Raw genomic sequence first — 22,050 nt, forward strand, 5'->3', positions numbered from 1 at the left:
GCATTCACGCTCGACATTAGGTTGAACCTGACACGTGGTAGCGCATCTACCCAACCGCATTGTCGCTGGTCCACGAAGTACCTTAGTGCTTGATTGATTGTTTTGTTAGTGTGTTTGCTTGAGCCGTCTGTCTGTGGATGGTAAGCAGTAGACATTTTGAGTCATATACCTGTTAAACAATGTAATGCCTTCCAGAATTTGCTTGTGAACAACTTGTCGCGGTCCGAGACGATGTTGAGAGGCATCCCGTTCTCGCAGTACCAATGATTGAAGAAGAGGTTTGCGATTTCTTTTGCGTTCATGTTCATCCTGCAGGGGACTAGACGGATGTCAGCACCTAGTCGGTCAGTGATCGTTAGGATTCCGTCGAATCCTTGTTCGAGGGGGAGAGGTCCTATGGAGTCCATTGCTATGGCATCCCCTTGCTTGTCTGGCGTTGGGAGGGGGTGTAACAGCCCTGCAGGTTTTGTTGTCCTGCTTTTGTTTCTTGCACATTCCGGGCATGCGGGGATATAACTATCTTTGAGGTCCCGCCTCATATTTGGCCAATAGAACGATTGTTGCAGCGCCACATATGACTTGTCGGCGCCAAAGTGTCCGAGGTCGGCGTGGGCCAGTCTGAATAGTGTCTCGCGTACGTGAGTCACGCGCGGTATGACAAGACGGTCGTTGATATATAACAACTCGTCGCGTTTTTGTAGTCCTGGCAAGGAATCCGTTAGTTGCATGAGTCTAACACACCATGGGTCCTTAGTGTAGCCATCTCTGATGTCGTTGAGTAGCAATTCATCTGGCGTGATAGACAGAATTAGTGCGACAGTGCTGATGCTTTTACCTGTCTTTGGGGGCATGTTCATTGTTTGTTTGACGTATGTTGGCTTGTCTTCCGTTTTGCGTGGTAGGCGTGAAAGTGCATCGGCCACCACGTTTTCTTCTCCGGGTATGTACTGTATTGTAAAGTCGTATTGGGCGAAGAATTCTTGCCAGCGTGCTTGTCGACGTGATAGCTCTCATTGGGTCATGAAATTTTCTAGCATCCTGTGATCAGTGTATACCGTGAAAGGGGTACCTAGCAATTCTACACGCCATTTCTTGAGTGCGCGTACGATGGATAGAAGTTCTTTTTCATGGACCGGGTAGTTTAACTGTGCGTCACGAAGTTGCATCGAGTCGAAGGCGACGGGGCGAGCTGATTCTGCAGTTCGGCCAAAACTTAGCATCCCCCCTGTCCTCCAATCACTTGTGTTGCAGGTAACAAAAATCTTGTTTTCTCCGATATTGTCATGATCGATTGTCATTAGGCAGTCCTGGCTAATGACAAGTCGCTTGATGGCATCGAAAGCATGTTGGTGATCCGCGTTCCAGCCGGGCCAGTTTGTGTCTGCACTCTTTGTGGTTAAAGGTGTCAGTATTCTCGTGTGTTCTGCCAGTTTTGGCAAGAACTGTTCTAAGTATTGCACCAGTCCCAAGTATGAGCGCACCTCCATTGACGACTTTGGTGCAGGCCAGTCTAATATGTGTTTTACTTTAGACGCGTCCGCCTTGATGCCTGAGGCGGATATGTGATGGCCCAAAAAGTCGACCTCATTGCAGAATAGCGAGGTCTTCTTTGGTGAGCAGAACAGTGAGGCTTTACACAGGGCGTCAAGTACCAGTTGCATGTTCTTTACGTGCTCCGCCACATTTTCCGACCAAATTATAATGTCATCTAGATAAGCGTGGCATATTTTACCGATCAGTGGTCATAGTGCCATGAACATCCAACGTTGATGTGTCGCCGGCGCGTTCCTCCCACCTTGAGGCATTACCGTCCACTCGTGTAAGCCTTTCGGTGTGTCTATTGCCATGTACTTAATGTCGTCCGGATGTACTCGTGTCTGAAAGAACGAATTAGTCATATCAATTTTTCCAAATATTTTTCCCTTTGTGCAGTCGCGCAGTATTTCGTCTACATGTGGTAGGGGGTGATTATCTGGGATGGTGTTAGCATTTAGAGCTCGGTAATCATTTACCCATCTAGGTAATGCGCTGGGGTCCTTTTTTGGTATGAGGAAGGCCAGCGATACGTAGGGGCTTGACAATGGTCTCAAATGACCTGCCACGACGTGTTCATCGAGGAGCTGTTCCCACGCTTCCCTATACTTTCTAGGAGTATTGTACCGTCAGCATTGTATGATCTTCTCAGGATCTTTTAGTCAGATGCAGTGGACCACATCTGTGGGTAGATGATCAATATGTGGTATATCGTTAGGGAACCAATCTTTGTATTTTTCTCTCATTTCCACGTCCAGACGGTCCAGTTGGGCTTTGTTCTTCTCGACGAACACTAGAGTTTCAATTCGGCGACGTATAGTCGCGACGACGTGAGTTGTCATTGAAGTCGTGTGATTCACCGAGTCGTTGAGACAGTCAGTTAGTACACCCTTCAGTTCACGAATAACAGTTTTGCGTAGTCGCAAAACATCTCGAGTTGAAGGCAAGGGTACAGCTGTATGTTGTGTAACAATTGGGGGATTAAGAAATCATAACCAGAAGGTTTGTTGATGCAAGTGCGAAGTTCATGATCTATGAGGAGGCAATTATGTGATAAGAAAGGTCCCCCCAAGAGGAGGGGCATGACGAGATTAGGCGCAACAATCGCGCATATAGTACGAGAGTTCCAGTCATGATTCAGAGAACAAGGAGACAGAAGAACGTATTCAGAAAAATTTAAAGGAGAAGTAGATGGTGCGAGAAAGGCTGAGTTTGCCTGGATTACGGAGTGCAGTTTGCGCCTCCATAGGCCCAACTTGTTCACGATGTCCTCATTAATAAGAACTAGATGTGAACCATGGTCAATTAATGCATCTATGCGCTCGAACGAAGGAGATAACGGCCCCATCAGGAGACAGGGTCATATGATATGGGCAGTTTCAAAAGGAGCCATGCATGTATCATCATTCGAGTCAGATAAGTCTTCCAAGACAGACGAAGGCATCATGGCAGTGACCGGAGCGACCGCAGCGATAGGCACAGACCTGTTTGACCGTTCGTTCTTGGTTTTGGCTGCCATTGCATCCGCTTCGGTAATTGTCTTGTAGGATGATGCTTCTGGTGCGCCGTCAGGACATTCTCTCAATCTGTGTGACACGTAAAACTTTCTGCACTTGAAGCAGCCCTTGTTATCTGCGAGTAGCGTTCGTTCTGCTACTGTGAGAGGGCCGAGACGAGGTGCAGAGTTGTTTGTCAACAAGCTGTAGGTAGTCTTTGATGCTGTGTAAGATTGGTTGGTTCGTCTGGAGGTCTTGTAGGCTTCATCTGCGAGTCTTTTATGCATGGCGAGGTCTTCGAGGCGTTTATCGTCGAGATGACGTACTTCCTAGATCCAGTTCCTCAGTGTGAGCGCTGGGTCGAGGTTGGCTCTGAGTACTGCCGTGGTCAGGTCATCGCATATATTCGCTTCTAATTGGTTGCGGAGCTGGGCGTCTGTTAGGTGAGCAGCGTTACCGTATAAAAGGGTGTTCTGGTTTTGGAGTTCCAGTGCCCATTCATAGAATGCGCGACCTCCTTGTTGAGAGCCCAGTACCTTCTTTTGAAGCTTGGTGTCCCAATGTGTTTCGAGCCAGGCGCCTTTGAGTGCCGTCATATACTCTAGGAACGTACCCACATCAAGCGTGACTCGCTGTGCAAGGTACCAGGTGTGTAATCTGGGGTCGAGCATTCCAAAGGCTACCATTTTGACCTGATTCTGTGGTTCAATTTCTTTATGCATGAAATAAGTTGCGCATGCATTCTCCCAGTCCTGCGCGGCCTCAGGAGTGAGTTCGCTGGTGAGTAACTTGGGGGGTTTGCTTGGCGCGGATTGTTCTACGGCGGCGGGTTTCATAGCGTCGCGAACAAGAGGGTTACGTGTTGGTGGTTTTCTGGTTCAGATTCTGAAGAGGAGTCACAGGTGATCCTTGTGGCGACATTATTTGTCTGTGGTGCACCATTGGAAGACAGCGGGGTTAAAGAGGATAGTGACGGGATAGGTGGAGACGGTTGGGTTCTTCTCGTGCGTGAACGCGTGACGAGAGGTTGACTAACGGTTGGTCTATTCCGTTTGGAAGACAGTTTGACGGGTTGTGTGATGGGCGGGTAGCCCAACAGTTCGAGAGTGATTGGGATCTAAGTCCGCCGGTCGATGTCGATATTAAAAAAAAAAGTGGAGACCCGCCGTTGTGGCGGCGGGAAACACTAAACAGTTCGGACAGGAGATAATAGGACAAAACCCAGACTCCAAACCATTGGCAGGTGTGAGAGTCTTCATACTGTTACCTTAGCCGAAAATCAAATATGTACAACATAATTTCAAACACCGCAACTTTGAGACTCTACACACCAAGCCGACTGGCAAAACTTGTAGTGGCGCGAGGTTTGGATGTATTTGTCCCACCGAAAAAGCCTTCCGAGAACACTGACATATCCCAAAAGAAATGGGAGCAATCGAATATTAGAGGTACTCAGAGTAAAAATTTAAACGTCGCTAAATGTCGCTAACTCTCGGTTAGAGATGGACAAAACTCGAGCAGTAAGACTCGGCATATGCATCGGCACGATGTCGGACATTCAAACGACACTTAGTGAAACGAAAGTAGCATAGGCAAAGTAGATAAGATTTCAAGAAAAAAAATACTAAGTCGATATCTACATGTAACAGTGAGGGTACGTGCTGTAAAGTAAAAAATCTACTGCTGCGTGCATCAATAAAATTGGAACGATCCTCGTCAACTGGAGGAGGATGGCACAAGGTGGTATGAGACGCCCGAAGACGCAGAAGGTGTTTGAGGAGTTTCGGAGGGAGTGCCTGGCGTGATAGAAGCACTTGGCGGTTCTGTGAGGAGGTGTGCTGCGCGCGAGTTGAGTGCTGCGTGAGGGAGTGCTTGGCGTGTTGGAAGCGCTTAGGGGTTCGGTGAGGGAGTAGGGCAGCGTGAAACGCCTGGAGACGCGGAGGGCGTTTGAGAAGGAGTTTCGGAGGGCGGCGGTTGAGAAGGAGTTTCGGAGGGTGTTTGAGAAGGAGTTTCGGAGGGCGGCGGTTGAGAAGGAGTTTGGGAGGGCAGTTGAGAAGGAGTTTCGGAGGGAGTACCTGGCGCGATAGAAGCACTTGGAGGCTCGGTTAGGGAGGTAGGCAGCGTGAAACACCTGGAGATGCTGAGGGCATTTGAGAAGGAGTTTCGGAGGACGGTTGAGAAGGAGTTTGTACGTACCTAGCATGTTAGAAGCCCTTGGCGGTTCGCTGAGGGAGGTGGGCTGCGCGCGAGCGTCGTTGAGTGCTGAGTGAGGGGGTGTGATGATCATGAGGTACATGAGCACAGCAAGCTGAAACACCGGAATTTGCCGAAATTTTCAAACTCCGCCGCAAAGTGCGTCACATATGCCAGGGATAGACAGGAGTTTTGATCCCCTGATTCCCAACATGCCTCGTCAGTCAAAGTGTGCACAAATGCTGCATGACATCGATGTATCTGCACTTGCAGTAGCCACAGCCCGATACCAACATCTTCTGGAGGACGACGAGTCTACTACAGACTCTGCCTCGAGTCTCGACTCTTTCGATCTTACCCGTGACTCAGACCTTGACCTTTTCATGAGCATCATGTTAACCCCTCCATCTCCTCTTTCTCCAGTTTTATCTGGCTTCTCCAGTTCTTCCTCCGACTCTTTCTCTGATGACTCATCTGATGATGACATCAACCATACCACTGCTCACTACGACCGTCTTCAAGATTCCATTGCAAGTCTTCGGGATGAGGTAGAGAGGGCACGTGTGCTCCATAGACCCAGTGAGCCTATCCCACGAGCCTCACAGCTGCACCTCCTTGTCCATTTTGGGGAACATCGCCCTCATCTATTTTGTCGTAAACTACGTGTTGACCCCGAAATTTTCGATGACATCCTCAATCTCATTTCTGGCCACCCCATTTTTCATAACAATTCCAACAACCTCCAGCTTCCTATCTCTATTCAACTTGCTATTTTTCTCAACCGTGTCGGCCACTATGGTAATTCTGCCACTCTCCAGGATGTATCTGAATGGGCTGGTATTAGTGTTGGGTCTGTGGTTAACTGCACCAATCATATAATGGTTGCACTGCTTGACCAGCATGATGCCTTCATGGGTTTTCCCCCACCTGATTCACAGGACTTTGAGCTTGCTCGGCAATATACTGCACGGGTGACCACTTGCCCTGAGTGGCAGAATGGAGTCCTAGCTGTTGATGGGACATCAATTGACCTGTATGAGACACCTGGATTTTATCACCAGTCTTTTTATGACAGGAAATCCAAATATTCCCTGGGCTGTCAGGTATGTTTTTTTTTTTAATTTCATGGTTAAAAATTAAAATAAATTCAAGGCAGTCATTATGCCCCACAATCTTCTCATAGTTGATTATTCTCTTGGTCACCCTGGAAGCATCCATGATGCATACGCATTCAGATCTACTCGTATCTATCAAGAACATGACACACTTCTTCCAGCTGGCCACTGGGTCTGGGCAGACAGTGCTTATCCACTGGACACCTGGTGCATTGCCCCTTTCAAGAAGCCCCGCAATGGACGACTGACAGCAAATCAGAGGACATTCAATTATCACCTTTCTACAGTTTGTCCCTTTATTTTTCCATTTTTTTCTGATTTAAATTTGATTTATCTAGGTCCGTGTACGAGTGGAGCATGCATTTGCTGCATTGAAAGGGCGGTTTCAATCTCTTCGAGATCTCCGACAGAATATCAATTCAGCAGATGACTTACGGACAGCAGTCCATTGGATTCAGTGTTGTCTGATCCTACACAACATGATCATACGGTTTGAAGAAGAACATGCTCTGACAGAGGACCAGGGATCAGTCAAGTGGTCTTGTCAAGAGGCTAGAAACTTTATGTCTCAAGAGGCAGCTGAAGGACCAGATGGTAATGACCAAGTAGGTGATAGGTTATATGAAGGGACTCCAGGTCATGCTCGTTGTGAGAGGTTGATGGATCTCTTGTTTGACAGCCCTCACTCAAAGGCACAACGTAGACAGGGATAGCAGTTGTAGTTACAAATTTCCACTTGAATATGTTTTCTTGGCTCTGAAGGTGTGATGCTTGACATATGTTTTCTTGGATAAGTAATGTTTGATAACCTGAGGAGATGTTAGATGGTACATATAACTAGTACACTTGCTAGGATAAGCACCACAATATTAAGCAAGTGAAGAGACTGACCATCACAGCTGCTTAGGTTTGAAATCAGCTTTCTTTGCGTTGCAAAGAAAGCTAATAAACCTAGAGCACTGTGATGGTCAGTCTCTTCACTTGCTTAATATTGTGGTGCTTATCCTAGCAAGTGTACTAGTTATATGTACCATCTAACATCTCCTCAGGTTATCAAACATTACTTATCCAAGAAAACATATGTCAAGCATCACACCTTCAGAGCCAAGAGGAAACACCATCATGGTCCATTGAAAACTAGTAGTACATGAACTATCAACATAACATGAACAGGACTAATGGTTAACATAACAACATATGTAGTATGAAGGACAGCATGAGATATGTGATGCAAAAGGACAACAGTAAGACTACAACAACACCCTTAAGAGTTAGAACCGCTCATCAAACGTTGGTACTCAATCTTCAGCTGAAGCGCTCTTGCCTCCTCAGCATGCGCATGTGCCAGCGCAGCATGCATCTTCGCCTCCACTTCACGGAGGCGAATCTCCGTATCCTTCGCTTCCTGGGAGTGCTGATGAGTGGCGACAGCTTCCTTGTCGCAGTGTACACGCTCCTCGCGCAAAAACTTGTGCTCATTTACCTGACGGGTGAGGTTGTACTTCGCCATGTAATGCTCGTTCTTGAGCTCGCCCCGAGTGATCCGGTCCGACTGGATGCTTCCGATCTCGTCGTTGAGCCGGTTCAGGTCGCCTTGAAGATCCGACCGCACCCATTTCACCTGCCTCCCTTTCCCCTTGGAGGATGGGAGTTGTGACGTCTGGGAGGTGGAGGCAGGTGCCGACATCGTCGTTTTCGACAGCGAGGAGCCGCTGGACGAGGGTTTTGGCGAGTTGGCGCTGGTCCGGCTTGTCCTCGACACGCGCTTTCCGAAGGCAGCGCGACTATCGTGGAGGGAGGTCTGCGATTTCGGGGGAAGGACGAATGATGATGACTTGGGCGAGGGGGAACGAGATGATGAGGGGGATGCAGACTGACGTGCCCGACGTTTGGAGGCTCTGGGCTTGGGGGGGCTGTTCAAGATGGTGACGTCACCCTCCTCTTCCCAGTAATTTGACGTTACGGGAGGCTGCGGCTGTGGCATGTTGTCGAAGCGAAGGTCCATGTCCATGTCCTCGTCGTATCCGTCGCCGACGTAATTGTTGTCACAATACGTATCGGACTCGGAGGGGGCAGGCGCGGGAGGGTGAGAGCGAGCGATGATGCCGGGATGGGAGGGATGGTACCCGGATGGCGAGGAGGAGGAAGCGAAGGGGGGGACAGTAAAGGGCGCCTGAACAGAGGGCGCAGAGGGCGCAGAGCCAAAGGGCGCCTGGCCAGAGGGCGCAGAGCCAAAGGGCGCCTGGCCAGAGGGCGCAGAGCCAAAGGGCGCCTGGCCAGATGGCGCAGAGCCAAAGGGCGCCTGGCCAGATGGCATAGAGCCGAAGGGCGCCTGGCCAGAGGGCGCAGAGTTGAAGGGCGCCTGGCCAGAGGGCGCAGAGTTGAAGGACGCCTGGCCAGAGGGCGCAGGGACGAAGGGCGCCTGACCAGAGGTCTGGGCACCTTGGGTGAGAGCGAAGAAGTTAGCAGCGTGATCAGTTTCAGGGCGTGATGAGACGGTCTTGACAGATAGAGCAGGGTTTGTCCCCATGATGGAGAGGAGCTCGTCATACCACGGGAACGTATGTAGTACTTGCACTGTAATTTTTATTAGTTTAATCTGATTAAATATAAATATAAAAAACATACCGTGCAGATTTTGAGCGACGTCGTTTGGCATGACGCCGGCACCCGTTGAGTTTAATTTGTCGTGACATTCACGAAACCTTTTTTTGAGACTGGAGGGAATGTTAGTACACATGTGAATCAATACGAAAAATCGTACCTCATGATATGATTGTTGGTCGAGTCGCGAAACTTATCCGGCACCTCAGCGTATTGCGCCGCATAGTTAGGATCAGCCTGGAAAACATGGCGGGCAACGACAGAGCCAACCGAGAGTTTATCCTTGCCCGATGGGCGATCACCCTCGGTATGCGATTGTTTCCCGTCCGAAAAGAACAGAACTCGGCAGTCTGCTGGATGGTTGCGGAGGTACTCGATAACCCTCTGGGTGCGAGAGGGGTCCGCCTGCCACTGCACGATGAGCTTGGGTGCCTGGGCAGCATGATCGTTACCTCGAGTACTCCGAGATTTTCCTTGGCCACGGGTGACGGGTCCTTGGTTGTAGTCCATAGATTTGGGCTGCAAACACTTGAGGCGTGCAGAACGACAAGGACATGGTGGTCGAATGACAGGCATAGTTTTCGAAGTCCGAAACTATGCCGATGTGCCGCATGTCCTATGCGTGTTGTTCCTGCCCGAATTGTCAGTTTCTAACCGAAGTTACCGAGCTTTACCGAGCTTTACCGAAAATTCCCATTTTACTCTGAGTACCATTATTAACTGATGTCACATTGTTTATACAAAGACAAATGGTATTGTTTAATTATGTGACGGAAATAATAATAATTAAATATTAACAGTGCAGAGAACAATGGCAGAAAATGCATAAAACAAAAGACAGAGTCCTAGCTTTCGTGCTGTTGCGCTCGTGATGGATACAAGTCTCACAGACCAACTGGACAACGTGCTTGCATGTATGGAAGAAAATTTTCTCACTCCAGCAGACTTCATCAACCACATTCTCAGAAGCACAGAACACGAGAGTGCAAGAAACTCGCTAACAACGAAGGCAGTTAGAATATGTGGTGCCCTGTACAGAGAAGAACATGCGTACTTACATGTAACACAGTGGGCAATAACAATCGTGCGGGACATGCTGCGCACTGAGGTGACAGATTTGTCACTCGAAAAGCACGGACTTCGTTTCAAAGCCACGTCTGCAACTGTCGAACAACTGGAGAGCGCATTCATGCATCAGCTCGCAGGAAAAATGCAGGAGGTGGCACCTAACCTGTGGCATCTATTCTTCGCGCTGCTCGACAGCACACTTCAGCAGCGGCGAGCTATTGGTGGGAATGTGAAGGTGGGCAATGAGGACATGGATATTTATGTTGAAGAGAGGGACCTTGGAGAATTTGGAGGTGACGACATTGGAGGAATGATGCGCGAAGAAGACGACGTGAATGAAGAAGCTGATGACGAGCAATCAGGAAAATGTCGTGCAGCTGAAAGAAACGCTGCGCTGTTAGTCATTGTGAGTTGATATTTGCAAATCAAACGCTGCGTCGCTGACGAAAACTGCAGAGAACTGTTGTAATGATTAGCATATGCCTTCAGACGTCAAATTCACAGTGCAACCTACTACAAGGATGGCTGGGGTTCTTCATGAGGTCAGCGTGTGTCCCCGAGAAAGTTGTCAAAGTGTTCGCCCATGCGGGTTTGTCAATTAGCTTGACGTCGATACACAATGCTGTCTCGTCAATATCTAGAGAGATTAGCAGCAAAATAAAGCGCGAGGTTAGGACATTACAAGCTGGATTCGCATACGACAATTTCGACATACAATTCAAAGCTGCCCAGCCTACGCTGGAACATCGAGGGTCCTTCGTGAGCGCGACGTCAGCAACCGTCATTCCTCTATATGGCATCAACAACGATAATGTCGATGCTCTATGATCCTCAGCGCAGCTCTGGGATTGGGATTCACACAATCCATCGCCATCAGTACTACATGTGATGACGGAGTGGAGAAGCTTCCTTCAATTGCACAAAAACGATGCTTACAGTCGTCAAATGCATCCCGTTAGACTGAGCCCTCGCCAGGAAGCATTTTCTTGGCACATTCGTGCCATTCTGGTCAACCAGGTCAAAGAATTCAAGCATTTCAAAAAAGAGCTAGATGAGCCTGATACAGTCAAAAGAATCCCTGTGCACAAAACAAATCAAATACCTTGTCGGGCAATGGATATCAAGCAGTCCACGACAGACGGGAATGTTGAAGTTCTCGACAACCTGTTTAGACAAGGAGGTATTGGTGATCCTCGCGATAGCGGGTTTGATGCAGAGCATGACGTGGACATGTCGGAGCACATCATGCTGATCCATGGTGACCTTTTGACGAAGGAGCGACTGGATACTGTCCATAACAGCCGGTGCATTGAGCATACACCAAAGAACCACTTCCAATACGTGATTTTCTTACCTGGGTTGTTCCACTATAAGATGGCTTGCGCAGATGCCATCTGGAGAACGTATATTCAGCCAAAGGAGGGCCGTGATGATGAGAACAGCCTGTACCAACACACTGCAGTCCTTCGGCCAGAGGAAACTGGTAAAATGGTCAGTAAACCTGGCTTTCGGCAAGTGCACGATGTCATTCACCATGACATCTGGGCATCGATGATGGACTGTTGGCAGATCGAAGCAGAGAACGAGAATTGGGAATGGAACACGCTGGAGACTTTCGCGGCCTCTGAGCCAATATGGGATGACGTGGTGGCAATGTCACATACCATTGTGCGGAAGTATGTTGCAACAACGCCAGGCCTTGACAAAGCACGAGCACGACCATCGACCATCCGCGACAAGCGATTCGAAAATCAAATGCTGCGAAACAGGGACGAGCTGATGTACATTGATGTCTGTCAAGCTATGAATACTGGTGACATAGGGAGAGTGGAAGTGTCGTTCTTACCGTGGATCTACATATTCAAAGCCACGGGAAAGCACAAGTATGCTTCCCAGATGACGAGGTTTCTCATAAACCTTCAGTTTAACTGGCCTGAAAAACTGAGGTGAGTAGGAGTTGCTCGTATTGACTGCGCATCATCTGAAAATATGTCAGTGATATCATTTGAATGAACTTACTTTGCAACCCCTCCGGGCATGCGCTAGCGTTTTGCGCTGTAGATTGGGTTGTCGAGAGGAACAATCTGTACACCAAGGTTAGTTCCTAGCTGCTTAGGGTTGGAATGTTAATATGGCATCAGGTCATATACAGAGGCGGAGGTCCGAATGGTACATTAGAACATATTATTAAAGAATCCCCTCTGATCAAGGTCTACCATAACTGTCACGTCGTCATCGAAAACAGATTCCACCTTCAGCATCAAACAATTCGTCATGCACAACCTGAAATGATGAATACAATCCGTAAGTTGTCAACGAAAATAAAGGAGAACTACGCACATATAAAGAAGGAGGGTCGGAAGGCCCTGTGGTCGATTCCTGATCAGATCAATGAAGGGATGGTGCTGATGCAAGAGCAGAAGATAGTTAGCGAGGAAGAGACGGGCGTTTTCGACGTCGACGGAGATGACTTTATTGACTAACCTTAACCGACTCGATTGTTCTGCAGACCAACAAACTGTTGTTGTCCTTGCACTGGATGGAAACCTTGCTCAGAAGCGCCTGGAGCAGGTGCCACCATGGCCGGTGCATTTTCTATATTAGATCTTGACTTGCGGGGCTTGGAAATATATCTTGGACAAAGTTTGTTGGACGCTGTGAAGAACAATGAGTACGATAAGACAGTGGACATAGTGAGCAGTGCGTACCTATATGATCAGTGCTACCACAAGCACGACACTTTCGTGAACGTTTCGATGGCAACATGACGCCTTTTGTGGCGGAGGTGCTGGCGGTCGGTTGTTGGTTTGTTGACGACGATAAGCCAAGTGGAGGTGGAATGATCACAGCAGGTGGTGCGGGAGGTTGGACAATGGGCAAAGGGATGCAAGTAAGAATGATATCGAGGACACTTTGCCCATATTCAGAGGAGTAGCACCATGATGTCTGCTCGAAGAGAGAAGTTGTTGATAAGATTTTGTGATAGTGCGCGAGGTCGACAATACAGTTCAGGATCTTGTTTGACATGATCATCTGGGGACCAAAAAAGTCATCAGCATCGAGATCCTCCTCGATTATCTTCGAGTCCCTCCATTTGATGAGCTCCTGCTGAAGCCGGCATTCAGTGTCGGTCATTTTGTATGGCTTGATCTTGTACTTTGGTTTGGCGCGTGTTGACGTGATTTGTTGCAGAGGGAAGAGCCGTGAATGTAATTCCATCTTGTTACACACGTCACAGCAAATGTGTGACACCCTTGCAGCGCATCTCTCACAGCATGTATTCCCTTGTTCTCGATAACCTCAATGTCAGCTAAATCAACTCTATCCAGCCTTAAAATTCTTACCTATTAGGTTTGGATTATTGAAATATTCATTTGTAACTCGGCGACGGCAGAATCCTCGAAGGTGAGCATTGATAAATGCATACATAGCAGCTCGTTCGATAACATCACTATCAGCGTTTACCGGAAGGATCCTCATAGGAGTAGAAGTGCCAGCAACCTCTGGAATGGTGTGTCTGTTGCGCTGATCTACCACCATGCTGACGCCGTCCGTTCGCCCGTCATTGTCCCCCCCATTGAGGGTACCACCATCAGTCCTACATTGACTGTTCTCCTCGTCGTGCACCACTGTGCTCTCAGCGTCCACATTCGTGACCTTCTTCTTCTTTGTGTGATGCTGTCCCTCATCAAGTTCAGGCCATTTGCGCTTGCCACTGTATGTATCAAAGTACAGCGGCTCCACGAAGTACACTGCAAGTGCCGTTAAGGCGTGGTCTCGCGCAGCGCGTCCTAGGTGTTGCATCAAAATGCAAAGTGAGTCTATATATCCCCATTGATTGACCAATCTGACGTCTCGAAGATCAAGGCCCTGCAATAACAGCAATAACAACATCAATATATACGTGAGGGACTCTTGATATGACTGTGAGTTACTCACCATTCCCGCTGCATCAGTACAGCAGATCCCCCAAATCTCACCCTTTGACAGCTTTTCCATTGCGTCCAGCCGGAACTGCATTGACATGCCCGAATGGAACCATACAATGTTATGGCGAAGATGCGCAGGCAAGTCTTTGCATAAGCTATTGCAAACTGCTTCTGCTTGATCTTGAGCATTTATGAACAGCATGAACTTCTCGGGCGGTGTGCCCTCCTTGAGTGGCAAGATTCGGCCAAGGTCGTAGTACGTGTTTTGTGGGTACTTCATCTCCTGGACCATGAAATGAATATTTGCACAGTCGTTTGACCGGACAACTTTAGCAAAGTTGTATGACCGAATGCGAAGTTTCGATTGGACGTCTAGGAGGATGTGCGGCGGCATGGTCGCAGACACAGCGTGAAATCGAACGTGAGCTGGAAGGTACCATCGAAGATTCCCCAGCTCACTATACAGCGGTCGAAAGTCTTTGCCCCATTCGCTAATACAATGACCCTCATCAAACGCGATACTGAAGAGATTATCTGTAAATGTTTGACACTTCCAAAGTTTTTTGAATCGAGCGTCTTGAAGTACACGTTCCGGGCTAACAACAAGAACTCGATACTTCAATTTCTCTATGTCCTGATGAATATATGCTCAGACTCGTGTAGTATTAATGTCACTGAATAACGACTCACTTTAAACGCCTTGTCTGTTGCTGTCTCTGCGCATATATCAAGGGTGGGAAACCCATAAGCATTTGCTTCATCTTGGTTCTTCTCGCTGAGGATATTAAGCGGGGTAATAATAATGGTTATTCCACCATTGTTGAATAACAGGGGAATCCAGAAGGTAAGAGTCTTTCCTGAGCCGGTGGGTGAGATGGTGAAGACATCTTTGTTCTCAAGCTGGTTGTGAGCGGACTGGAGTTGCCAAGTACAAGGAGTAAGACCCAGTTTCATTTCTGCAAAGCTCGGTACTTCGAACCGGCCAGCTGGCGATGACATCAAGATACGTGACTTAGAAGATGTTAAGTCTCAGAAAGGGATTATCCATCATGTCACTAAAGGCACGTCACGCTAAAAATTTTTGACAATAATATTCGATTGCTCCCATTTCTTTTGGGATATGTCAGCGCGCTCAGAAGGCTTTTTCGGTGGGACAAATACATCCAAACCTCGCGCCACTACAAGTTTTGCCAGTCGGCTTGGTGTGTAGAGTCTCAAAGTTGTGGTGTTTGAAATTATGTTGTACATATTTGGTTTTTGGCTAAGGTAACAGTATGAAGACTCTCTCACACCTGCCAATGGTTTGGAGTCTGGACAAAACCGTGGAATTTGAGATATGATATGAGTATGTGATGTCGTGGTAAGTGTAAGACCCGAGTCTGTCCGTAAATGAAGATCTAAGCAGTGTTTTAAGCGGTCCGAACAATCACGTGTTTGATGTGATAAGCAGATGTAGTAAGCAGCAAGCTTACAATGTGGAGTTTTAAAGTGTAGACAAGGCGGCTGGTTCACGAGACTAGTAGTTCTCCGGTATTCGGCCACTAGATATCTGGTTCTCTTGCCGAAGTCTGTCATGCATGATTTAGACTGGTTCCGTCTACTTCAAGCCTCACAAACAACATGTCCACACCTGGTACTCGATATTTTCTGAAATATTTGCGAAATTCTGATCTTGAGCGCTCGTCGCATTCCAGATCTTTCTGTTCAGTCGCTGTTCAATGTGAAGGGCAAGATCGGTACGTATCATGGCAGTGCCACGTTCCATGGCGGGTTATTAACCGTTGTTCCATCAGCCCTCGTCACAGGCGGCGGTACCGGTATTGGAAATATCATTGCCTCGGCACTCGTACAGAATGGTGCAAAGGTCTATATTGCTGCTAGGAAGGAATCCCAATTGAAGGCGGTGCGTGCATCGGTTTCCCAAGCGCAGTCAAAGTTCCAACAATCTATAGGCAGTGGCTGAGCTTAATGCCAAAGGCCCTGGTTCCGCAGACTACATCGTAGCAAACCTCAGCATATGTAGACGTCCCGGGAAACTACCAACTTGCTGTACTCACTCATGAGACCAAGTCGAAAGCTGGTACAGATGCTCTGATATCCGCTCTCGAGGCCCGAGAGCCTGTGAAGAGATTACACATCCTTGTGAATAATTCAGGCGTCTCGTGGGGGGTGTCCTTCGAAAACTTTCCAGAAGACAAGGGGTGGGATCATGTTATGGCTGTGAACATCAAGAGCTTGTTTTACTGTGAGTGAAACCTTGTCTTTCGGTAGTCATTATTGAGTTTCGGTATGCCAAGTGACATCCGGGTAAGCATTATTTACGTACCTTATATTTTAAAAACTTATGAGCTAGTAGGTTGTCAACATGGCCTGCAAAGGATGCGAGCACACTTGATCCTGGACGCGTGATTTTCGTCAACTGCGAGTGGGACACCTCATTCAGAAGGCCTGGTTAGCGCAGATGGAAATGGGACATGGAGTTGTGCGTCATTGTGTCATGCCCCATGATGAGCCTGATGCTATCTTGTTCTCTTCAAGACAATGTCAGTAAGGCCGCAGGTAAGAAAATATCTGTCGAAGAGGTTGTGTAGGGCTACACTGAAAGTCTTCGTAGTGAATCATCTGACATCAATACTGGCCGTCAAGTTGGGACCACAGAAGATCACGTATGTAGTAACTTCAGTTTATACTATCTACTCCTGATTTCTTTGTTTGTAGTGTTAACGCGATCTGCCCTGGGTATGTACCTAACACACTGTCACTTGAATCCCAGCTTATTCCCTCGACAGGATATTTCCCACAAAGATGACGGCCTTTGGATTCAAGAACGCAGGCGAGAAAAAAATCTTATCTCAACAACCAATGGGTCGTGTTGGCTGCCCTTCGGACCTCGCTGGTCTCGCGCTTTTCCTTACGTCCCCCGCCAGTGCGCATGTCACAGGTGCACATATCCTTTTGGACGGTGGTGCAACATTATCACGTCAAGGGATTGCACCGCAGGTTCAACTATGATTTATCACTGCACATGTTCATACACCTCTCCATCACGCATTTTGCCGTGGAATCTTGTATTTAACATGATTGTTACAGCTGCAGTACAAAACCAGTTGTCCATAAAGTTCTTATCGTCCATGATCAAACCAAGCGGAACAGCCAGAACGGGGTATGATTCCAAAGTTGCAAAGAGTCCTCGATGCAAAACCAAGCAAGCTCAAGGTCCAGGTATTCCATCGCCTTCAATTGTTGTGTCACTGGACGATATCGTGGTGGGTACCGACCAGCCTATTCCGCGCCATTTCCCTAGAGCTGCTTGTTCCAAGACCGCACGATACATCGCAGAGCTGAATCCTGCACACTGCAGTCCGATACACGCAACACGAAGGGCACCAACAGCATACAACTGTCCAGTCTCGTAGAGGTTCTGGGGCGAGAGGTTCTTTCAACCAGCTAAAGAAGAGTTTGCGTCATCTAGGTCCAAGTCATGATGATAGAAATAGTGCAAAATTATCTTGCTTCACCTCGATTGAAAGAGCTTCCCACTCTTCCGTGGTTAGATCGTCCATGCGAAAAGCCTTGTATATGCCGACGTAGTACCACTTCCCGTCCTTGTTGTAGAAGCACTCTAACCAGAATGAGAGCGACATCAACAAAACCAGATTAAATGAGACACAACAAACCAGTAGGCCTGTCCATGGTGCCAATCACATCTGCCACAGTCCATCGATGTGCTGTTGTTACTCGGGGATTGGCGCTACACTTGAAAATGGGGGTAAGCAAATATCCATGTTCTTCGCGCTCTGGGCACCAGTAGGTTGTCGGTTGGCCAAGGACACGATAGTTTGACAGGCTAGGAAAAGACATTCATCGACCGTGAACTTCGTGTAAACTCTATACTTTCTTACGAGCTTTTGAGAGTCTGTATGAGACGTGAATAGACTTCCACGTAGATATATACAGGGCACTGACACCAGAAGTATTGCCCAAGAATTCATGCAGGATGTATGGCTGAGGGATGACAATTGGGTTTAGAGCATCGTCTGGGATGTCAGCAGGGAGAGGAAGCATTGCAAGAAATGCTTGTCTTGCGAGAATCAATCTCTCAGGTCCATCACCAAGCGGAAGTGGTTCGGCAATATTCTGAACATCAAATTCCCTCGACTCGGCAGGAGAAAGTGCATATATTGGCTTACCGGATGGTCGAAGTCGATAGTTTCAGGGCGGTGCGAATCAAAAGAATTTTTAAGATGTGCGCAACGTATTATTATGACAGTATCGACTGGCTCTCCTCCAACTCTCCTCTCTATATTGAATCAACTTGAATGACACGACATTTTGAACGCTGTACCTTCTGTCAACTTGACAAGTTGAAGCTCAGCCGATTATGTAAGCTTTGTTGGGGATGATTCGCCGGTCACTTCTGTGTTCCAGTGCCCTGGGGGAGAATGAACTCACACTTTCCCGTATCGAAACTCGTCAACCAGCACTTCATCCTCACCATGCGAATTCGAAACACCAGAATGCGAGAAGGTACGCATTGCACGAACCTTCACCGCCCTCCGCTGACTCGTATCGTTCTTGCAGGTTTCTATCACATGATGACATTCAATCCATTGCTGTACCTCACACTTCCTCTGCCCTCAATGCAATGATGATGCTATCCTCGCTTTTCGGCACATACAATACGCAGCGCAGTACCTGATAAAACACCCTCGTCCCCTCACCGATTACGAGCCGGATCAAGATCACAAGTCCCTCCCGACTACCCTCCTTTACCTCCCAGCACATTGCTAAGTTCGTCAGGCTGAACCAGCCACCTTCCTCTCTCTCCACGATCACACGATCATGCATCAAGCATGTCGCCCTCTGACTCTCCCAGTCAAGCATCGTGCAAGGCTGCTAAGATGATGGAGAGGGAATTAAGGGAAAAGGAGAAGATGCGCTCGGTTGTGAGTGGCGGCCCAATATCTCCTTCACATTACAACGACCCATTCTCATGTGTCGCATTATTCCCATTGCACTTATCAATCCCATATCTCGCATCATCCACATCACACCCTTCAATCCCAGTCACGTGCGCGCTCGCCGGCACGCATGGAAGAAGATGGCAGGGCGACACCCACACCCTCTCGTCTGCATTCTCCATCGTGCTCCTTCAATCAGGCCGACAAGGAGATGGTAGCAAAGCCATTGGCTGAACGAGGCGCTGGTCATCGCACCTCGCACGCTCCTAGTGCTCTCGACCCAGCGATTGAAATTGTCGATCCCCGCTTCCAGCTGAACAATTGTTTGGACCATCTGTACGTACCCTCTTTTTCTCCCTCATCAGACTCAATTGACACTTGTGCACCAGGGTGCAGAAATTGTGCAGCTAATACTAGACCACGGCAAACTTTAGTCACCAGACATAATTTCACGATTGTCAATTCAAAACCCAAAAAGTCGGGAGATTTCTTTTAATCTATAACCATTGCTAATGGTGCACCCAGGTTCAAGCCTATACTCGCAAACATTAAAACATTATACAAGCTCATATTCAGCGCATATATTAAGCCATCCACATTACTCTCACATCACTCACCCAGGGGCAAACATATCAAATACGAAGCAGAAGAGAAAACCAAAATAGCGGGTTCCCCTACAGCGAAGGAGTTGCGAGAGGTTCAAGAGACTGCGGAGGCGCGGCTGAAACGGGAGGAGGAAGAAGCAGAGAGCGTGGGCTTGGTGAGTTGCCGCGCACCCACCAGTCCCAATATCTGTGAGCAAACACAGAATCATAGAAGCGGAAGCCGGAAGATCTGATTAGCCATCGGTCATCCAAGGTAAGCAAACTCCAGCGATTATTATTTTTGGTGGGTACTACACGTTCAATTCAAATTTCTAGGATGACGTCTACTTTCGGGTGAATTTTGACAAATTCAATACCCATATCCGCAACAAAGTTAGTATCTGCTTCCCGTTCTTGGCTTCATACTGATGTTATTTGCCAGCTCATCGAGATGGCTGTAGGAGAGCGTTTTAATCAAAATGCTGCTCTTGTCATGTGAGCCACACTAAAGGCGAGTGGAGACAGACAAAAGAGTGCGTCTGATGCAAGATACACTAAATCATGTGTTCTTCATATGCTTATGGTGAAATAGATCCTACATCAACTGCTGCAATTACCATACTTATTTCCGCTGACGATGACCTTTTGACAGGTCTTGTCTTGTCAACCAAAAAAGCCTCAAGGGCTTCACTTGTCAAGGATAATCTTGGTCTAATGTACGCCGTAGACAATCCAATGCCAGCTGGTAAAGTGGTGTCGTTCATAAGTCTAGCAGACAACATAGATGTTGAATTTGAAATAGTTAGCAAATGCCTGCGAAGGCGTGTGCCGAAGGCAGTGGCTAGGGAACAACACGGAGACGTCGGCGTTAGAATAGTGCGTCTACTCCTCGATATTGGAAAGATGGATGACAAGCAGGTGCTTCCCTTGATGGTTTCGTCTTAAAATGTCTCTGATACCAAACAGATAGCAAAGGTGGCCAAGATGCCAAATTACGTTGTCCAGCCACTTCTTGCGACTGTTGTTTGACTTTTTGATTTCGACTCAAGAGGTACTCAGAAGCACCGATCGTAATCCCACGCGGACATTTTATCTATGGTACTTGGTGTTTCTATTTTGTCAGGATCATTGGCACAACCAGATTGTGACGTCTACTGTTTAGCTAATCGCTCGAAGTAGCCGGCACAAGTGAAGAAACGTTCACAATGGAAGACGGTGTTAAAGTCTGGTATTCTGGGTTGTAAGAACGCTGTCCTAGGTATATGACAATAGGCTGTATTTAACTATTTTCTAACGAGGGTCTCAGGTAAAACAGGGAGTAAGTAGTCAGCCGAGGAAGAGAGTGTTCGTCAGATAACGGACAGTTAGACTAGGCGACTGTCAGTGATATGAGTAGAAATACGAAGCTTAATAGAATTGAAACTGGGCGTCTGTGACCGAATGTCAAGCTGTTACATCTTCCCCTCCAGAGAGAGTTTACTCTCTCGTTCCTTGGGTTCATCTTCATCAACCGGAGGTGTTCATCGGCTCGAGGTTGGAGGAGGAGGAGCCAGTGGGCAAGCTCCCAGAGGTTGCAGTGGAGAGATTCTTGTTGAGCCCCCCAAGTCCTTTCATCACCTTGCCGTTGTGCTTCTTCATGAAGTTCTTTCCCTTCCTGTTCATCGTACGGCGCTCCTCTATCTTCTCGCGCTGGCGTGTAGCCGCCACTGCGGTATGCCAGACCATACGATCCACCTGGTCCATGCATGAGGCGGATAAGGTAATGTCTTCGTCCTCATCGCACAACAGGTCGCTCATTTCGATAGACGACCCCTCACATTTAACGACGCCTTGATCGTCGATGAAGGTGGCCGTGGAGGCGAGGCCCTCGTGGTTATAAGCCCGTGCGAAGTATTCGTACCCCAGAGGAGGGTCAGGGCGATTGGAGGGAGCTTTGTTGCGGAGGGCATGAGAGTAGAGGATGAACGCCTTAAGCTGTTCTCGAGCGACGAAGTGAACTTCGTTCACATTGTCAGGATTGGTGACGAGGAAGTGACGGCCATGCTCGGCGAAGTTGACGAGGGGTTCATTGGGCATGATGGAGTATAGGGCGAGATAAGTGGGTGATGCTGGGTTGGTGGCGAAGGGTAGTTGAGGAACGGGGCGAGGTTTTAAATGTTGGCCGTCCCATGATGTGACCGCGCTTAGTGATATTGGGGGGTCATCATCAGGGCGCGTTCCTAAGCCATCTGTCAGTTTGAAAATTGAGGATATCCCGAGCAGCTCGAAATATTCGGTTAGTGCGTCAAGATGAGCTATATGTTCATATGGCAACAAGGTGATGTCCCCAGCACACCATTTTACCTCAAATGTTGAATCCCCACGTGTACCTTTGTGCGACAGGATTCGGTCTACCGCCCACTCCGGGTCCACTTCTCCGAAATCCCCGATTTGCGTTTCCAGCCGTCCAGGGAATAGTCAGTCGTCATTCAGGATATGTATCCAAAGGAGGGAGGAGTGAAAAATGGGATGAACTCCCCTCTGTTTCAACCGGTTAGGTAGATCCAGGAGGGAGTTGTTACCGTAGT

The 22,050-nt window shown here is 48.1% G+C and overlaps 7 protein-coding genes across 7 annotated transcripts; 4 read left to right on the forward strand and 3 right to left on the reverse strand.

Moving 5' to 3' along the window:
• Positions 1-2,893: 2,893 nt before the first annotated feature.
• On the reverse strand, positions 2,894-5,325 carry F5891DRAFT_1195168 (uncharacterized protein; the record flags this gene model as incomplete). The annotated part of the gene is made up of 4 exons (XM_041368068.1): positions 2,894-3,358; positions 3,410-3,846; positions 4,711-5,104; positions 5,161-5,325. 4 exons carry the CDS (start codon positions 5,323-5,325, stop codon positions 2,894-2,896), a joined length of 1,461 nt encoding a protein of 486 aa, XP_041220039.1.
• A 4,487-nt stretch (positions 5,326-9,812) lies between these two features.
• Positions 9,813-10,837, forward strand: F5891DRAFT_961453 (uncharacterized protein; the record flags this gene model as incomplete). The annotated part of the gene is made up of 3 exons (XM_041375814.1): positions 9,813-10,160; positions 10,218-10,415; positions 10,466-10,837. 3 exons carry the CDS (start codon positions 9,813-9,815, stop codon positions 10,835-10,837), a joined length of 918 nt encoding a protein of 305 aa, XP_041220040.1.
• Positions 10,838-11,239: 402 nt separating this feature from the next.
• On the forward strand, positions 11,240-12,492 carry F5891DRAFT_1130925 (uncharacterized protein; the record flags this gene model as incomplete). The annotated part of the gene is made up of 3 exons (XM_041364589.1): positions 11,240-11,955; positions 12,087-12,105; positions 12,151-12,492. The coding sequence occupies 3 exons, from the start codon at positions 11,240-11,242 to the stop codon at positions 12,490-12,492; spliced, it is 1,077 nt and encodes a 358-aa protein (XP_041220041.1).
• Positions 12,493-12,604: 112 nt separating this feature from the next.
• Positions 12,605-14,892, reverse strand: F5891DRAFT_961475 (P-loop containing nucleoside triphosphate hydrolase protein; the record flags this gene model as incomplete). The annotated part of the gene is made up of 5 exons (XM_041375817.1): positions 12,605-13,262; positions 13,437-13,879; positions 13,949-13,990; positions 14,054-14,572; positions 14,629-14,892. 5 exons carry the CDS (start codon positions 14,890-14,892, stop codon positions 12,605-12,607), a joined length of 1,926 nt encoding a protein of 641 aa, XP_041220042.1.
• A 589-nt stretch (positions 14,893-15,481) lies between these two features.
• On the forward strand, positions 15,482-16,950 carry F5891DRAFT_1281586 (NAD(P)-binding protein; the record flags this gene model as incomplete). The annotated part of the gene is made up of 8 exons (XM_041370485.1): positions 15,482-15,571; positions 15,633-15,674; positions 15,732-15,841; positions 15,891-15,957; positions 16,016-16,183; positions 16,553-16,604; positions 16,657-16,677; positions 16,728-16,950. Exons 1-8 carry the CDS (start codon positions 15,559-15,561, stop codon positions 16,948-16,950), a joined length of 696 nt encoding a protein of 231 aa, XP_041220043.1. The 5' UTR covers positions 15,482-15,558.
• Positions 16,951-17,245: 295 nt separating this feature from the next.
• On the reverse strand, positions 17,246-18,057 carry F5891DRAFT_922114 (uncharacterized protein; the record flags this gene model as incomplete). The annotated part of the gene is made up of 4 exons (XM_041373803.1): positions 17,246-17,374; positions 17,457-17,560; positions 17,616-17,785; positions 17,882-18,057. Coding segments are annotated over 4 exons (579 nt in total), but the record flags the coding sequence as incomplete, so codon positions are not given.
• Positions 18,058-19,029: 972 nt separating this feature from the next.
• F5891DRAFT_1195176 (uncharacterized protein) lies at positions 19,030-20,512 on the forward strand (the record flags this gene model as incomplete). Its single annotated transcript, XM_041368069.1, has 8 exons — positions 19,030-19,235; positions 19,521-19,659; positions 19,716-19,757; positions 19,820-19,876; positions 19,926-19,940; positions 19,995-20,016; positions 20,076-20,401; positions 20,450-20,512. 8 exons carry the CDS (start codon positions 19,030-19,032, stop codon positions 20,510-20,512), a joined length of 870 nt encoding a protein of 289 aa, XP_041220045.1.
• Between the last annotated feature and the right edge of the window lie 1,538 nt (positions 20,513-22,050).

The sequence above is a fragment of the Suillus fuscotomentosus genome (genome assembly GCF_016647785.1).
Source record: "Suillus fuscotomentosus strain FC203 chromosome Unknown F5891scaffold_79, whole genome shotgun sequence".
NCBI classification, from domain to species: domain Eukaryota; kingdom Fungi; phylum Basidiomycota; class Agaricomycetes; order Boletales; family Suillaceae; genus Suillus; species Suillus fuscotomentosus.